This window comes from Nothoprocta perdicaria, unplaced genomic scaffold (genome assembly GCF_003342845.1).
Source record: "Nothoprocta perdicaria isolate Ctin4 unplaced genomic scaffold, notPer1 scaffold_80, whole genome shotgun sequence".
Classification (NCBI taxonomy): Eukaryota; Metazoa; Chordata; class Aves; order Tinamiformes; family Tinamidae; genus Nothoprocta; species Nothoprocta perdicaria.
The window spans coordinates 2,349,496-2,368,835 of NW_020456088.1; the positions used below are offsets into that span (position 1 = coordinate 2,349,496).

Genomic DNA, 19,340 nt, shown 5'->3' on the forward strand with positions numbered 1-19,340 from the left:
ACCACAGTGGAGCTGTATTTATTTTGCCTCCTGCAAAAATAACAGGAGTTGGGCACAGATCCCTGACTGCAACGCTGTAAGCACTGCCCTGCATGCTAGGGGCATTGAAACCAGGCAGCATTTCCACATATTGCTCCGTGCAGTGCTCGAAATCATCTGGCATTCTGGTTAAGCAAGCTTGATACGGAGTCATGGAGCAGCATCCGGATCCCAAAACAGAAACACTCAACTCTAAGGTGCTTTGAAACCAACAGACATGGAAACTTCACCGTGGAAGAAAAGTCTTCCCAAAGCAGACACTGCATTTCAGCAATAGCCTGAAAAATTCCAGGCAAAATCATTCCCAAGAAGCCCAGTCAAGCAGGATAAACTCCACAAGCCCATGGCCTTAGAATGCCCATGTGTTTTCCTCTTTCACCAACACCGTTGCACTCTCACCAGCGGCTCAAGGGCTCTCCTTAGCCTAAGGGAGAGGGTTGTTTTGTACGGAGCGGCCTGATCCCAGCTGGATAGGACATTAACTGCTGGAAATTAACTGGGAACATTCTGCTGCAGTGCCTAGAGCACGTGCTTTACAAGCTGATCATCCTGTACAAAAACACCAGCACCACCCCCAGCAACTTCCCATTTCTAAACTGGCTTCCAAACCAGTTGCCAGAAGTGGTGAAATTAAAGCTGATCTGAACTTAACTAAGCAGAGATTCAAGAACATTTTCATCCGTGTGGGTTTGTCCTCCACGTAGACAATGAGATTCAACAACCTGCAACACTAATGTGTCCTATACCCTGTGGCCAGGAGATGAGGTTCAAGCTGGAAGTAAGGTGCATGCTCTTTAATAAAGAGCAATAATCAGAAGAACAACTTTTTCAAGGAAAAAAAAGTCAACTATATTATCTTTAAAATCCAATAAAGCTTTTACCAATAAGGGTGCTTTAAAACATCTAGTGAAAAGCAACAGATTTTAGTCCAAAAAGAGAACAGAAAGAGGAGAGGAAATTTCATTTCAGAGATTGGTATGGAAAGAAATGCAGCTGTAAACAAACTCCTGCCCATCAAATATACATTGGGCAACTCACCAGCAGGAAGCCTACAAGGTGATTGTGCAATGTGATAAAGTATTTAGCATTACTTGTCACTCATCTTTAATTAAAGTGCCTCGCTATCTGCTGATGCCAACTGCCAACCATACTAGGGCTGCTCAAGGTAGAGCATCTCAGCGTGCAAACCGAACAGTTAATTGAGAGTTAAGTGGTTTTCCATTAAAACTAACACGCTCCATAATCTGCTTTGAAAGCTGCTAATGTAGCAGTAGTTCCTCTGACAGCAGAAGTCACCAGAGAACCAGTCAAACATAGACCTGCCCTCCCCAGATTAAACCCAGCCCATGACTCACTGCTCAGATCAACTCTGCAGCCGACCAAGGGGTCAGACCAACTTCTGATCAGTTGCAAGGGAACCAGCAACCAGCAGCTCTTTCTGGTTTTCCCCCAGGAGCGATGAGAAGGAAGCTCTGCAGTTTGGAGTGAGGCTACAGAATGACCCGCAGGGACTGCCTCGAGCTGTAGAAGGTAGAGCCTGACCTTGCAGAACCAAAGGGTGAATTTCTATCCGTGACATCTTCATTGCTCAGATGCTGCAAAGTCATCTATGAACAGATCAGTAGCCTCAATTTGGAGGAGGAGGGGATAGTCAATACTTCTTGCTCATTAAGGTGGGAGTGGAGCATCTGTCATACAAGGAAAGACTGAGTTGGGCCTGTTTTCCCTGGAAAAAGAGAAGGTTGAGAGGGAATCTGATCAACGTGTACAAATACCTGGGGGGGAGAATGTAGAGAGAAAGGGACCAAAGTCTTCTTAGTAGTGGTCAGTGATAGGACAAGGGGTAATGGGTACAAGTTGAAACATACGAATTTCCATCTCCATGTGAGGAAGAACTTCTTGACTGTGAGGGTGCCAGAGCCCTGGCACAGGCTGCCCAGGGAGGTTGTGGAGTCTCCTTCTCTGGAGACCTTCCAAACCCACCTGGATGCCACCCTGTGCCCTGGGTGTCCCTGCTGGAGCAGGGGGTTGAACTAGGTGATTTCTAGAGATTCCTTCCAACCTCAGCCATTCTGGGATTCTGTGAACCCACCTGAAATGGATGGCTCTTGAAACCTGGAAAATACAGCCCTATCCTGTGAAGTTGTCTACTTTCACCTTGGGCTACTGCAGTACCTTCTTCAGCAGCAAGATGAGAGTTTCAGCACCGTTTGCCACCTCCAAACCTGCAAGCGCCACTTGCTCCTGCACCCAAACTTGTAAACAAGGATCACGGCAATAACTGGAATCCCGTTTTCCAGGCAGGGTGGAGAACAAGCAGCCAGGAACTCCTGAAACCGCCTTTGCTGCTGGGGAAACCTGGTGCCTAATGATGCCCTTGGGGCAAGCAGTGCTGCTTGTTCCCGACTCACTTTCGGCAGCGAGTCCCGGCCAACAGCAGCGCTTCCTGTTCCCAACACGGAGCGCGTTTCCGTGACCCGTTTCCCTTATTGCCAAGCACGGGAAATAGCCCTTAAGGAGCCTGCTTCTAACGCTCCTCCTCAGGAGAGGAGCAAAGTACCCACGTGATGGTCGTTAACCAAGTTGCTTAACGTGTTGGTACTGGGGTACGAGAGCGGAGAAGGCGTGAAAACCTGAGGGGAAAGAACAGCTTGTTCAGAACAAGATTCCTGATAAATATAGAGCATTTTGGTTGGGGTTGGAGGATTTTTAGGTGCCCACAGAGGCAACACCAAGCAGAGCTAGTCACTGTGGGAACCACATGGCGAAAGTTATACTGTAACTCAAGGGAAAGGCAAGCAAAATGTAATTAAACCCTCTACCATTTCATTAAATTATTAGATCAGAATATCGACATTAGCACTGATTTGCCAATTAGAAACCAGGCATCAATAGGCTGGAGAACAGAGCTGGCCATCAGCAGCGTTTCACTATGTAATCCTGCTAGAACCAAGATCAGTCAGGACTGGGTTTATTTTCCTTCAATTTTCTCCTAAAAAAAGATTTTTTTTTCCTCTTTAAAAACAGAAATGGCAACGTCTCTACATGCTGCACACTCTGCAATCACGTACAAGCAGTACCCAAAAACCTCCCGTCTCTGACTTATCCCCTCCTTAATTGCTTGCAGTCTATTTGTGGAATCACAACTTAAAATTAAATCCTCCAGATGCACTTGAAATAGCCTGGCTCTGTCCTAACTACAAAATAATCCAGAGTAAACAGGAGGATTTCTAAGAAATTATGGCCTATCTTTGGGCCACGACTGACTGCTGAGTAGGTTTTAGGAGAGGCCAGATCAGAGATTAACATGGGAAAAGTAGGACAGGATGCCCCATTGCCGTGGTGGAGATATAAGGCTTTACCCTCTTGGTTTTCCTTAACTGTTGGATAAGCATTTCACCACATAATTGGGATAAAATATCCAGAAAGAGGTTGATCAGGTGCTCTTAGAAACTTTTGGAGCAGGTTCTAACTATTTCAATGCAATATTGTCCTTGGCAGGTTTCATTAGGTGCTTTCAAGGCAGATGCTGCGAGACCTCTAATTTTTCAACATTTAAGACATGTGCAATTTAAAAATACCAGAGGTCTCATTTTCTGTTGACCAGAGCAGTAAAAATTGTCTTGTGGGGTTAGCAGCTATCACAGAGCAGACAGCTGCTCTACGAGCAACTGTTCTGGGGACTCTGGGTCACCTGCTAAACTGGAGCTTTTCTTAAAACTCGGGAGAATTTAGGAGGAGCAAACAGGTCACAGCCAGGGGCAAAAAAAAGCACAGGAACAAAAGGACAGCTGCTTCTCTTCCTACTAAAGTCGTCCCAGAGCAGGACTGAGCACTGGAGAGCTTTAAAAAAAGGCACGATTAAAATTCAGGACATGGGAATGCCAGCAAGGCAAAGAGCAGGGCAGCACGAGGCTAGAAATAGCCGCTTTAGTTTAGGCCGGAGAAATATTGGACCAAAAGGGCAGGGCACTGAGTTGACACTGCTAAACTTGGATCCCCAAAATAAATTTTATCATTACAAGATAAGATCTGCAATTTTTACTGAAGGCAACACAAGGAAGATACTTCACAAGCCTGGAAGAAGAGTCAGGATGACTGGACACTCCAGCAGCCCTTGTCACCTCCAGCTGGTAACATCACAGCCACCTTTCTGCCCTGGGGAAGAACCAGGATCTTCAGCTCTTTGGTGCCAAACCAGCCAGCTCCAACTGCTTCCAGCAGGAACTCCAGCCAGTTGGGCTGCCTTGGCCTTCCTGCAGCTTATTAGCTCTTAAATGGCACTCTAACAGCTCAGCTGAACCTAGTCTCCGCACTGCAGTTAAGCCACTTCTGAGGGTGCTGTTGAGTCACTCAAATGATTTGAGTGCCTCAGATTTGGCATTTTCTCCCCTAGGGACACTTCTAAAATATTTGAGTTAAGATTTCAGTGAGATGAGTACAACCAGAAAATAGATTAAGTTGCACTTAAAACAACAAAAAAAAACAGAAGAAATCACAAGGCTTTCATTCAAGGCTTGTCTTTCTTGTAGGCTGCTTAAAGTAATATAAGTAGACTAAAATTAAACTTAGTTTTAAGCGTCGAGTATAGATTGACAGTGATGGAAAAGAAGCAGTAAGATTCTGAACTTTTACTCAGAAAAAAATCCTCGAGCATGGAAAAAGAAAAAGCAACTCTGAAAGATACAGCATGGACGAGCATCGAACCCGATTTGATTTACATTTGTTCATGTTCTACGAATTGTTAGAGGGAATAAAAGAAATTTTGCACCCTGTTGCTTTTCTTCTTTACAGTTCATTAGAAAAAAGCTCAAAGATTTTTTCCTGTTGAGAAATTCAGGTCATTAATTTTCCCTCTGGACTACAGATGACCACAAAAGTAGCCAGTTTATTGCTGATAAGAAGTAAGCTGAAAGGAATGAGGAGCACTTTTTAAAGTCTCTCGTTACACAAATAAATCACTCAGCCTCAAAACAACTGAAAATACGCTCATTAAAAGTGAATGAAAACACTCTTCAGTCAGGAAGTTACACAGATTTCTTCCCCATCCTCAAGACTGACTGTCCTGGAGAACTTGGCTCTGGGACCCAAAACGATGTTTCTGAAGTACAGCCAAGAAAAAAAAACATCAGCTGAGGAAGCCTTCTCACTAAGAAAAAGCAATGACAGGGTCCTCAGAGCCCTTCCCACATAGTGAAATGTTGATAAAATAGATGGAAGTGCAACCCTGACTCACAGAAGTGGCTTGAGGGGACTTCATTGCTGTTACTTGCTGTAGGACCTTGCTCTTCAACATGTGTGATGGCAAAAAAAGATTCATATTTATAGTGCTGCATAACCCCATGTAACACTTGAAGCCAGATCACGAAAGGCTGATCTTTTCCTTATCTCTTTCTGACTCAGATGGGCGTTAATATTGGTCCACTCATGGATCTGGTCTCACTTGGTGCATTCCTGAGTGGTTGCTCAACAGCAAAACCTTAACTTCTGAAGCAGCCTTGAAGCACGGAGCCCATCTATGCTCAGCAGATGTGGTGTGAGTTTCTCCACCAGCGTCCTTCAGGAGCGGTAGTTGTGACAACTGCTGGAGGCCACAGAGCAGTCAGAATCTGCTAGAACTGCAAGGGGGTCAAATACCAGTCTGTGAGATGCAGAAACCTACTCAAAGTGAAGAACATGATGACAAAGAGGTCCTTTTACACAACCGAGAAATGGGTTTGGAAACACCTTTCTTTTCTTCCTCTCTCAGAAGTTTTTCAATTTTTGTTTGCAGTTCCTCATTAGGAAACAGTGCTCCATAAAAAAGTCTTTTTAAGCTCTATGCAATAAAGCATGGGGAAAAAAAAGGCAAAACAAGCAGAAGCAACATTTGAAGGTTCAAGCGTTAGCCCAAGACTTGCTTGGTTCTGACCGAAAACCACCGTGCAATCACTAGTCAAGGCAGTTGACAATTTTCTTCCAAGAGGTTGCATGCACCCCTAAAAAAGGGGTCAAGAACAGAGCTCTGGTCTATCCTGCACCCTGTGTGTGTGAAGAACATCAGTTCTTCGTGTTGTAAAAACCAGGATCCCTTTTTATATGCATAGGCCAGGTCCCCTTTTTATATACACAGCACAAACGCTTACATAAACTGGCAGCAAATCCTTTCCTATACATGAACAGCAATCACATCGTGAATGACCTGACCAGTGAATGTCCAAGAAGACAGGGTAGTTCTTAATGACACACACAAACATATGGAGTACTAGAAACCCTTTAAACAAGGCTTTTATGTTGGTAGGAAACTTGATCCCCCACGAGAGGCCTGCTGAAATTCTCTAACCTCTTCACAGACGCATGTTTTATGGTCATTGTCAGGCTCTTGGGGAAGAGGCCAGCAGGTTTAGCCAGATTTTTCCACATCATCTGGCATTTTACAGTCCTTAATTCAGCCAAGAGCAGGGAAGCCAAGAGATTTTTTTTTTTTAAGCAAGAAAAATACTCCTTTTATCCCCCTCAGCTTTAAATCCCTTTTCACTAGAGTGCCAGGAAAAGTCAAGTCTTCCTACAGACAGACCAACGACTTAGTAACACTCCTCTTTCCTATCATCCCAAACTCAGTTTGGTTTCTTGTCTTGACTGCAGCTTTAACAAGTATCCTGGAAAAGATGATGCCATCCAGTTAAGCATTACTGATAAGAAGTTTCCAGAACTTCCAAAAAGTTTCAGAGTATAAAAAGACTTTTCCAAAGGGAAAGTCTTCCTGTCTCTGCACTGAATAGGTGGCAAATGGAAATTGCCCCAAGTATTCACAGTAGGTAATGTCCATGCAGGACAAATGGGCAAAGTGATCCAGCTATGAGGGACATAACTATGCTTAATCAAACCACATCCACAGTCTTGCTCTTCTGCCTTTTTAAGACCAAACACTGGCATTATAGGAGCAGCTCTGCCTAAAATAGAGGTGATTTAAGTTCCTCACAAGAGTAGCCAACACATAAATAAGCTAAATCAATAGACTGGCTGGTTACCAACAAGCCATCAGCACCATGCAGGCATCCAAGCTGCAAGTGAGAAAAGGTCAAGCAAATCAGCCTTGCAAAAGCAGTTGCCAACATCACAACTCCCATGATGAAGCTGGTGGGAGCGGTTGGGCTTGCAGGGGCCCCTTGCACCCTTTTCCAGCCCAAATGCTTGTGCTAGGCTTCCGGGTTAAGATGACGAAACTTTAATCAAGACAATCCAAGAAACACCATTTCAGATCCGTGATAAGATGATGCAAACAAGATTCAACTTCTGAAAGTTTAAAATGGCTTCAACTACAACATTACTTTGTTGATCTCTGAAATCACAACTTTCAGTTTTCAAATACACAAGTGAGTCACTCAGCAAACACAAGGCCAGCTATAAGAAATTCTATCATATATACAAAATAGGAGTTAAAAAAAACCCTTATCACGCAGTTATGCAGTTAGGAGTTACTACCAATATATATAAGAGAAGCTATTTCTGATCTAAATGTGTTGGAGAACTCAAGTATTATTCTTTCCGTATCTTAAAGTGGGAAAGTTGGAAGGAAGACAAAGGAAAGGGTATGACAAAGCCTACATTTTATGTTGCCTTTTAGGGTAAAGAAATTGGACCACTCACCTCCACTAAGCAACTTCATGACCAGCCAAAGCTCATCTTTCACCACGAAGGACGTGTAGTAGGATACAATGTTGGGGTGATGGCACTGACTCATGGCTTGAATCTCTTTCTGTAGAGAAAAACAAAACATTGCAAGTGGTGTCAGTGATTATCATTCCATGGGTATAAAAATCCCCGGAGAAATAAAGTCCAAATAGATATGGGGCAAAAAATGACACCTAGAAGGCAACCATTAAAAAAAAAAAAAAAGGCAATATTCATGGCATCTATCTTAAGGCTAAAAAACTCTTCTATGGTAGTCTAACTATATGTCAAGAAAAGAAAAAAGTGTAAGGGAACCCAACTGCAAAGGCAACACATTGGTCTGAACCCAAGCACCTGCTTCCAGCTCCCACAGGGTATTCCCAAGCAGTTACATTAGGCTGCAACCAAGGAGGTTCTCGCTGAAAGATGGAGTCAATGTGCCCTTACATAACAGGTCCTTAATCAGCTGAAGGTTATCGTTTGGACAAGAAGGGGAAATATTTGCTGCTGGAAAGAAAAGGGCCTCTTATCACTAACGTTTCTTCCCAGCATGAAAGCAGAGCGCTCAGCGGGGCTGTGGGCACAGGGGACAGCCACGTGTTCTGTCATGTTGGCAGGAGAAGGACAACAGTTTGAGATGAGAAAATAGCCAATACCTACAGTGTTCAATAAATGTGCTCTGGTAGGAGAGTTCTTGGGGTTTGACCATGCTTGGTTATAGGTTTTAGTTTAATGAGTGTTCTTTCAGTCTTAGTTAGGGGTTATGGAGTTCTTAACTGAGTGGAGGGAATAAAATTCCAGGAAACACTGACGGATTTTTTGTTATACAGGAATAAATGAACAGTTTGGACATTAAGTACCCCCCCCCGCCCCCGCCAAGTGCCACAGAAGCTTCACAGAAGGTGCACAAAGAGAAGCACCAACCTGCCAGGCAACTAATAAAACCTTTCTAAATAGGAAGGGATTTGAAGAGGTGGGGAGGAGGTTATTCATGTCACTACCCGAGAACCACTCCATCAAAGTAAATACGGCCTGAAACAATATCCCCTGCTATCCCGCTGCCTTCCTTGCAGGCACGTGCTCCGGGTCAAGCTCTTTTTCAGCAAGGAAATCTCCCCGCACCTTCCAAGCCGGTTGATGGCTTCCAGTGACGCCTCTTTATGACGCAGGGAACAAAAACCCTTGACAGAAAGATGGCAACAAAATGTTCTTTCTACTTCCCCGCTCCGAGTTTCTGCCAAAGGTTGGATGAGAATGAGACTCCTGGGTGAAATCTGGTCAGATTCTGCCTGTTTTGGGCCTTGTCCCACTTGTATAAAACCTGGCTGGGTGGAAAACCCTGCAAACATCCAGCAGGATGCACTGGGCTGCACGAAGCGAGGGCAGGTCTTTCTGCACAGCTCAGCCCTGGGAGCTCTGGTTTTCAAGCTCCTTTGCTCCAGGATCAAGCACCTGGGATCATTTTGGACCTGCTCAAAGCACTGGTTGGACTCTCACAAGAGGACTAAGCACACACACTACACACACAAACACAAGCAGAAACATCAGGGAAAAAGGTGGAAAGAAGCAGACAGGATGTTGAGTCTCCAGTTAACCAGTCCTTCCCCAAACCCACCATTCTCACAAATGCCCTAAAAGAGCTGTTTTTTATCCTTTTTTCCACCTAAAGGCCTCACAAAGTCTTTTGCACTGTCTCCCTGGGAAAGCACACACAAATATTACACATTTCATCCGTATCAGTTTAAGTCCACAGGAATTCAGGAGACAGCCATCAAGAAAAGCCCTGGACCGAGTTCACTGAGCAATCCAGATCAGTTTGCCACTTGAGCAGCGCCATAGCGGGGCCTTTTGCAGGGATCTGTGGCACTGTTAGTCACTGTCATTGTATTTTCCAAGATGTTCCTCACTTGTGTATTACCATCTGCTTCTCCCAGGGCTGAGAATCATTGTTTAAGAAAAAAATTCAGCCTGTTATATGCTTTAGTGTGCAAAGAGGAATAGGGGGAATAATCACAAGCCTGAGCTTGTGAAAAAGCCTATATCAAACAGTGGGTTTGAAGCACTGCCTTCCTCACACAGCCTTAACGTGGCTCTGAATAATTAACTGCATTGCAGCCCATAATTCCCAATGTTTTTATGTTACTACCAGCGAGGAAGAGCAGCAGCCGGGCAGAGCGTCCCCCCTGTCATCCCAGCCCTGGTTTCTGTGGTTTCCTTGGGTGATTTCACACCGGCTACATCAAACCAACCTTCCCCTTGGCCCCCCGAAGAGTGCCCATGGCCTGAGGCGCGACGCCCGGAATCCTTTCAACAGATGACCCCAAATCCCTGGGGATTTGGTGGCGAACAGGCATTCCCATCTAATTGAAACCACACCAATTCCACCGTATAGACAATGGTGGATCAGAGGGGGGCAAACGCAAGGGGCTGAGGAGCTGTAGCCAGGAATCCTAGTCCAGCGTCACCAGGGAGCTCCAGTTAAAAGCACATTTAACCCAGAAAGCAGGAGGAGGAAGGCATAAAGCAGCCACAGTCCTTTGCGTGGGGTAAGGGCAACATTAAGATGAGTTTTTTGGACAGTTCCCTGCTCTAGACTCACGTCTAGACACAATGGTTTGGAGGTGGTAACACACTCACCCTGGGCCACATATTTTTAATATCTGCACTGTCAAATTCCAAGAGCAAACAGACAGGGATCAGCTTTATAAAGGCTTTCATGTCTTCCCCTTAAAGGCTCTGGCAAATGTTTTCACTACTTCGGAGGGCAATAAAAGCTGCACTTTAAAGCTTCTGAAACTCTAATAAAACTGCTGCAAAGGACAATTTAGAAGCACAAGAAACCTATTAGTCTTCCGCGAGGCAGACAGTTCTGGACCCCTCTTTTGGAAGCCACTGGCACACAGCTCCACACAGAGTTAACAGCAGCACCAAGGCAAAGCCAGCACGACCCTATTCCGGACTATATTTAAGCCTGTATTTAAGCTCTCTGAACTTTCTGGCAGGTATTTTCCGAGGACGTTCTCACGTTTGCTCTTTGTTTTGCTTATCTGCCCCCGAGGCACATTTGAAAGGCGCCTGCTCTACGATGAAAGTCCCGCTTTATTTGGCTTCCCCTCCCTCGTGTCGCCGGGATCACAGCCGACGTAGGGAGCGCTCTGCTCACGTGGGCACCTGCGGCACCAGAGGAAGCCCCAAAGCTGCTCGTGTGGTGGCCACCTTGGAGCCAACGTGGCCAAGAGCACAGAGGACGAGGGGCGAGTTAGAGCCGGGCAGATGAGGTCCCCCTTCCACCGATACCACGGGCAGAGTGTTTGTCACTCACTTGGCCCCTTCGTTCTTTTAGGAAAGACTTAAAACTGAGGTTCTAAAGGAGCCCAAGGCAACCTTAACTGTTCAATTTTTATATTAGGTACATTTATATTTACATTTTTTTCATTTTAAAATGTGACATTCCTCTGTCACAGTCAACTCGAGCCGGTATCTGAGGGGAGATGGGGCTGGAGAGCCCAGAGCTCAACACTAGGTACCCCAGTGGAACTTGGGCATATGGATTATCCCGTGAAACTCCTTCCCTCGAGATATGGCTGTGGCAAACAGGCTGGCAGGATTAAAAGGGAATTAGGTTAGCACATTGGGAGCAACAGTGGGAAAGATCACACACACAAGAGTTTTTAAAGGGATAAAAAGCCTTCATATATCGGGACATAAATAAACCTGAGATGATGGGGAAAAACACACCCCTGTGGCAAGTCATTCCATGGTCATTCTTCAGTGTCATTTGTTCCTCAGTGTCATTTAACTATTGTCCCTTCTTCCAAAGTCCACACTATTGGAGACAACCAACCAAAAGAGGCAGATGGCTAGAGTGTTATGGAATAATTATTCTTTTGCTCCCATTTTTTAATTAATGTATGATTTTTCGTGGCAACTGCTTACCTGTTTATAGTCCCTAAAGCTGTAAAGCACAAGTCATGTTGCTTTATAACTACAGAGCCCTTCCAGCAGCCATCCTGAGCATGCAAGTGCAGGCAGGCTCACCCACTTTGCCAGCTGACATATCACTGACCTTTGCAGGGGCTCAGAATAACACCCGTGGTTGTAGTGCTGCACAACCTTAAACTCGTCCTTAGCACCTGCAGATAATGGCAAGCTGCTCAGATTTACTTCTATGCATCAGCTCCTGCTGGCCTGCTCCAAGTGAAGGAAGTGGGATACTTCTTTGAGGATTTCACATGCTCTTAATGCTGTTCTCCAACCAAACTATTCTAAGAAAGGGCACCAATATTTAGGACCGCCGAGCACCACTCCTGCTCCTACGTGGAGGGACCCTACAACCATGCAAGGTGCCAGCTTTGGTTTAAGTCTTCTATAAACTCACCATTGTGCAAGAAATGCCCAACAAGGGACATGGAATAACCACACAAACCCCATATTATCTGTTGGCATTGGCACTTGGGTACTTTTCGAGCAAGCAGGATGGTCTTAAAAGGCTGGAAATGCCACTAAAACAGCAATTCCAGGAGTTGGCCCTTCCTACAGCAGCCCATTGCTTTTTCCCCCCATCAACCCTGTGGGAGGCTTAATCCACTTGTAGGAACTACTCTGTTAGACCAAAGCCAGTTCAACACGCTGCCCAAGCCTTCAAAAGAAGGTGCAAAACCCTGTAACAGGCAGCTACACAATTATCTGCCCACAGGAAGGGCTTCTGACCAGCCCTAGGCAGTTAACAGTTGGCTTATGCTTTCAACCAGGGGAGCCCATAACCTTTTTTTTTTTTTTTTTTTTTTAAATAATCCTATCTGATGTAACCTTCTCAACTATAGGTTGATTTATTTTATCTCACACAAGGTTTGTTCTCCATAACATTGGCAGAAAGTTCCCCGGTTAATTCCATGGAGTTTAAAAGGGCAGGATTTGTGCTGTTCAGCTCTCCGTGCCCAGCTCCCTCGGTTCCCATCTGGCTTCAGCAATGCCAGACAGCGGCACCTTCCCTTCACTATCCCCTCGTGCAGACCTGTCAGGCCTTGTCCTATCTAATCTACCCTTTGGAGTCTCCTCCTAGGAGAGGCCACAGCTCCCATCCTCCTTCCCAAACCTGTCCTACTTCTCTTAATCACTCTGGGAAATGAAGAGGCAGCTGCTCCCCCTCAGCCAGGAAAGCCCTATCTCAAATACCTCCTGTTTTCCTCTCTGATGTTCAACGTCTTCATTAACTGCTAAACAAACAGCTCATGGCAACGTCTACTTGCAAAGCACAGAGGAAGAAAGCTCCTCTGGATGAAAGGAGCCTGACTCATGTTTTGACTATATGGAGATGAAGCAAAACCTGATGGACAGAGGGGAAATTTAAGGCCTTTTGGATCAGGAATGCTTCAAAACAAGGAACCACATCACATTTATACAGAGCTCAAGGTAGATGTTATCCCCAAAGGAGCAACAGCAGCGGAGCAACCAGCATCCCACATAGGAAAGAGGGAAAGGTAAAAGCAAAGCACAGCAGAGCCAGGTCTGGCTGTGCAACACGCTGCACAAACACCTAGATTATTTGTGGTTACAACATGACAAGAGGTAGAACATAAATAGTAAATCTGTCTGGATCCAGTGAAGGACAAAGCAGCATTTGACATCTCCCTTCAATGCAAAGTGGGGAGCAAGAATCATCACAGGACCCATGGGACTTCCTTGCTGCACAGCATAAAGAACCACAGGCCTTTTGGAAAAGGTCTATGAAGACTCAGTAACAAAAAAACAGCATCAAAAAGGAATTTCAGATTAACATCCCATGAAATCAGTAGGAAGAGCCAGATTTCTGTGTGTGTTACCTGCTGGGTTAGTTTCTTTACAGCTATTACTGCTTCTGCCAAAGAGCTGAATGCCCTTGACTCAGTTTGCTCCTGCTTTTGCACCAACCCTTGGCGCAATAAAATTAATCCTGCTAAACATGCATACGGTGCAGCAACAATAAATTAATCCAGTGCATTTGCCGAAAACACCCCGCAGTGTTTGTGAAGCACGTGGCCTGTCCCCGACCACCCACACGGCTCAAGTGGGTGCCAAGACACAAAGATCAAGATGGGGCTTTCAACCAGCTCGGTTTGTTCCACTGCCCTCATTTATCCCCCTCCGAATAAGGCACATTCCCAGGCTCTCGGAATTCCCTGCCTCCAGACACCTGCTGCAACAGGAGCTCCAGGGAAACTCAAGGCCACTTATCTTTGGCTAATACCAAAAGCAGAGCTTAGCCCCTCCAGATTAACGCTCCTCTTCTTCATCCCAAGGAAGGGGGTGGTTGGATAGGAAGGACATAGACACTGGAAGAGTGGTAGAAGTCAGTCATCCTCATCCTCAGCAGAGCTGCTCGTTTGCAGCCTCCTCCCACCTTCCCCTGAGCAACGTGACACTAGACACTGTCTGTGCTGGGCAGAGTCCAGGAACAAAGAAATCTGCTTCGTTAGAACAGTCCAGTGGTCAGAAACGCTGCAAAAAATAGAGCTTAAGACCCATATTCCCCTATGCAGCCCGGCCCCTGATGACGAGGCAGGGCTGTAACACAACAGCCCCGATTTACCAGCCAAGGACAGAACAATGTTTACTGTAAGCTGACTATTGTGCTCAGATACCCTCAGCCCAGTGGAAGGATAATGGATCTAATAAAAGCACAAGTTCCTGCTTTTAACTCTACTGGGGGAAGGGAGACTGGAAAGCAGGGTGCATTTATCATATTTGTGTTGCATTAGTTGCTTAAAATCATTATAATCTGCAAGGACCTTCATTTATGGGTTTTGGTTGAAAGCCAATTCTGCACAGCAAATAGTTGTCCCCCCCAAAAAAAATGTAACCGAATTGATCTGGGAAACTGCAGTGAAGCAGGACAACATACAAGATGGAAAAGCTTGAGAAAAGAAAAATATCGAAATGAGAGAAAAAGTAGAAGAGTACAGAGCAAGGGGAGATCAAGAACTTCCATCCTCTTGGATCTTGCACTTGGAGATGACAAGCAATAACCCGGCAAATCCACAACCAACCCAAAGGAAATGCCTTTTCAGCCAACTCCTCTGCATTGGTGTCCCACAAAGCTACTAGAGCTCTGAATCATCCTCCTCCCACCTCCCTCTGTGATTTTGGAGTCAAGAATATTCACTGTGGTGTTTTATTTTTTTTTCCCAAATAATTAAGAGATCAGCTTAAAGCTGGATAAATAAAAGTTACAGGTCAAAACAGGAATGACTGTGGGGAGAGATTATCCTCAAAATGCCTGGGGTTTGAATCTTGCATTTTCCTCTGAAGCATTAGGTACTAGTGGTTTATTACTGTTCCTTAAAGCAATTTAACTTCAAGAGTGGATAAAGACTTTGGGAGCACAATGAGAGCCATATTTCAAAGTTAAGGCTAAGAACCTGTCTTGAGAGATGAAGAGAATTAGTCCGAGGCCACCACATCAGAGACTGAAAAGGGAAGTCTTGACTTCCCACCAAAACGGACTCTAGGACTTGCCCACTGCCAGGCTAAGGAATACCAAAGATTTTACTGTGCAACATGATATTTGAGGTGCTATTTATTGGCTTTGGTTGGAAAGCGCTTTATCAGTGACACCCTCTTTATTCCCCCCCCCGTCCCCTTGTCTAACAACTTACTACCGAAGCAGTTGTTTTTCCTGGTCATTGCCAAGTTTGCCTGTTGGAGCCATTTTGCTGCCTGCTTTAATGACTATAAAAAGCTACAGAGCAAGTCAGGAAAAGTCTGATAGCAGGTAGAGGAAGACCTCAAATTCCTGCCTTCACCCCACACATTAACAAAGACTATTTTTTGCACAGTGTTGAGTCATAAATTTTTTGCCTTCATGACAGACCTATAAACAGGCCCGCAGAAGGATCCGAACTAAAACTGGGCACAAAACTGGAAATTTATGAGGGCTGACAACAGCAATTCACTGCAGTCCTACCCATAATAAGAAAATGCATTGTGAGGAATGGGTCAGCAAGAGATTTAAGATACACAATTAGAAGCACTTATCTAAAATTACATGCCAAGTCTCTGAGGCAGAGCTTTCTGACTCTAACCCTTTTAGCTGGAATTGGCAATTACTCAAACACTAATAATCTCAGTTACTTGATCGTGACAAAGGAGTTTGGAATATTACTGAAGCAGAGAGGTACAACCCACATAAAAGGCTGGCAAATAGTAGCACAGGATGATAGCAAGTCAAAAAAAAATGCCTGTGAAAAGGAAAGATCAAAAACCCCAAGAACAAAAGCTGTAGCAGTTGAACACAGGTCACTGCAGAGTCCCACACGTGCCCCCTCACAGGGGCACTGAGATGTGACTGCTTGAAAGGGGCCTTTTCTTCTCTCTTTACAAGAGCAGATCTGCAGATACCTGTAATGACAGACACTGCATAATGCTCAATTACTGCATGGAAACTGGAGCCTTGGCTGAAGTGATTTGTGGAAGATCATACACTTCTAGAGCTAGAACCACCAAAGGAGCACCTGGGTAAAGACAACACAAGCTACTGAGATGCAAGTGGGGAAAAAAAAAAAGCATCAAAAAAATGATTTTAAAGGAAAAGTGGCAAAAGATCTCAAAAGATCCCACCTCCCTGACTCCTCCCCATCCCTGCTAATCAACATTTACTATCACAAGTCCCATCCAAGGAAGGTTTGTCATCATTAGTGGGGACACCTCATGCTCACAGGAAATGCCTGGTGTAACTCCAGGGTCCTTCCCCATCCGAGGTGAAGGCGACAGCTGCTACACTACAGAATTTGGCTCATACAAAAACAGGAAAGGAGAAAGCAGAGCCTCACCATCCGGAAGAGAGAATGCAGAGTTAAGCTATCAAAGCTGCCTGCCAGAAGCTGTTCTCTATTGAGAGGATCTTAAGAAAATTACAGAGCTGCTGTTTCTATGGAATCTACCTCTTGTCCTGCACTCCAGATTAGTGGGAGTTTCCTCATGGCAGTCTGCAATATGCCAGAGGGATCCCTTGGCTGGCTTCAGTACCAGAAGCATGAGAGGAACAGCAGCCAATTTACCCAGTTTCTCGAGTAAAGATTTACAAGCTGGGGGAAAATGTGAAGTGCTGCAAAAGAGGGAAAGGAAGCAAAAATCAGCCTCTTAAATCTTGAAGTTCCTGGAAACAAGTCACTGTGGGTCCTGCTCCGAATGCAGAGCCACAAAAAAGGCTCACACAGAGCACTCAGCTCCAAGCAAGCCTGAAACTCCAAGCTTTTCCCAAGAACTGCATCCCACAACTTGTCTGTTGAGACCAGGCTCCCTCACCCTGCCAGCACCTCATAAAGGCAGTTTAGAGGCACCCAGGGACCCAGAGGACATCCCCCATGCAGGTTGGATGACGTACCAGGAGTTCGTCCATGCTCGTCTGGCATTTCTCCAGATTGATCCGTTTAATGGCCACCTTCTCCTTCTTTGGAACACAAAAGGCTGCCTGCACCACGGCAGTCGCTCCGCTCCCTGCGGGGAAAAGAGGACAAACAGTTAACAGCAGCTACAGGCCTTCTGCAGAAAGCAAGTCAGATGCCTCCATGGGAGATTAAATGCTAGATATAGTAGAGCCAAGTGAAGACCCAGGAAGGTCTATCCCATAGGAACAGTCCTTGTACAACCCGTAAGGCCAACACGGGTACAAGCACTGGGCTTACAAAATACCCAAATACTTGCTCCTATGAAGGATCATTGCAGCTATGCAGGCAAGAAGCCCAGAACACATCGTACGTTTAATAGAGGAATGATTTTTTTCAGTTTGCTTTTAAAGGAAAGGCCATTTAGGTAACACAGACTGAAACAAGCCCCGCTCTTTGCTACCACTGCTAATGAGATCTTTAAGTATTTTTATATACACTAATTGCTCCCTCCCCAACTCCCCTGAGTTCATGCAAAGACAGTAGGCAGCTTCATTCAAGTCTGTTGGGCTCCAGGTGAACAACAACTTAATGTCTAGGTTAAACACCACCACAGGAAAACCTGTAAAGTATAGGGAAGAAAATAGTTGTCTTTCAAGGTGCATCTGTTCCAACTGTTAAAACTACGCGTGTGCTCCGGGTATAACCTGCTCAACAACATCCTTTATATAGGACCGTGCAAAAGCAAGACTTAAAACTACCTCCTAATTGATTATAAACTTGTGGGTTTGGGGCTTCCAGGAATAGCTGCAACATTTGGTTTTCATCAACAGGACACCTCGTTGCTTTACTTGATCTCCTGTTCTTGGTTCTCCACATTTATGCACTTTGGTGGAAAGGAATCATAGGAGAGGGATAGGAGAGGTACAAAAAGCTTCTGATCTTCCTATTGCCAATATATTTTTTTTTTTTTTGGTTAATAATAGTTATTTTATAACTACTAATAGTAGTTAAAAAGGGGGTAGTGGGAAGAACATCTTCTTTATTATCCTGAGCATAACTCCTGAATCCTTTTGGACTGAGACACATGAAAAAGGTCATTTTGTTTGCTGGAACAAAGCACCAATTTTGCCACATTCTCCTTATCTTGGGGCTGCAAAAGCTTCCTCAAATTCTGCCAGGCCATTCCAGCACACCAGCCATTTTTGGAAACCATTAGCACACCTTTAGATTAAGTGAAAGCAAAGGCTTCCAAACCCACCCTAAAAACCAGGCTCGCCACCAGCAGCCCCAGTGCAGCGAGCTGCACAAAGCCTCAAGCAGACCTCAATAAAATGCCAGGTACAGCCACGAGCTTGGGATCCAGCCCTGAAAGACGCAGGAAAAAGCCTGGTGCGAGCTGAGAGGTGGCACCTCCCTTGGCCAGTAGCCACTGGGCTGGAGCCTTCACTTTATAAGGCACTGCAAGGGCTTTGGTTTGCCAGCCTGCACCAAAGGGTTTACATTTTGAGAGCAGCAAGGAGCAGAGTGGGAAATGCAGGGGTGTCAGTCCATGCTGCTTCAGGTAGCAGATGGGTTAAGTTCAACACAGAGGCCGTCTGCTCTCGGGCTGCACGTTAATGCAGGGCCTATTCCTGGCAGAGGGCACCATGAAGCTGCCAAGAGAAGCTGAGGTGGAATCAAAGAATAGCAACACGGGCACAAACACTAACATGGGACTTTGGAAATGAAGTTTGAGCAACCAGAGCAGGGCTCCGAGCAAAGCACGGAGGCGATGGAGGAGTCTAGGTGGATGTTTCACTAAACACACCGGGATAAAGTGTCGACAAGAGGCAGGAATGGTCAATTATATCTGTGCTTCCTAGTGCTGCCAGACCCCCTGCAGCAAGAGCTTTTGGGGAGCCAGGATCAATCCAGACATTGGTGCCTTTTCCATTCCTTCCAGCCCGGCAGAGACGCTGCCGCTCACGTGCTCCCAATGCCAACACCAGGATTTCTTCCTTTGGGTGTTTTGATGCATAACAGGGAGCAGCTGAACACACAAGCAAGGACACACGGACACGTCTGGGTGCTGGGCTGTGCATCTCTGAGGATGCCTCCAACCACAAGCCCTTGCCCTCCTTGGTTAGATCCAGGACAAGGGGCAGTGGGTATAAGTGGAAACACAGGAAGCTCCATCTGCATGCAAGGAAGAACTTCACTGTGAGGGTGCCAGAGCCCTGGAATAGGCTGCCCAGGGAGGTTATGGAGTCTCCTTCTCCGGAGGTCTTCCAAACCCACCTGGAT

The 19,340-nt window shown here is 45.5% G+C and overlaps 1 protein-coding gene across 2 annotated transcripts in view; it reads right to left on the reverse strand.

The window, feature by feature from the left end:
- Nucleotides 1–19,340, reverse strand: part of OXSR1 (oxidative stress responsive 1) — a 71,895-nt gene that overhangs the window by 39,269 nt on the left and 13,286 nt on the right. For both annotated transcript variants that reach the window (XM_026051901.1, XM_026051900.1), the window contains exons 2-3: nucleotides 17,054–17,166; nucleotides 7,669–7,777 (exon numbers count right to left, since the gene is read on the reverse strand). In XM_026051901.1, coding sequence (XP_025907686.1) covers nucleotides 7,669–7,777; nucleotides 17,054–17,166 — 222 coding nt within the window. The remainder of the gene's footprint in view (nucleotides 1–7,668; nucleotides 7,778–17,053; nucleotides 17,167–19,340) is intronic.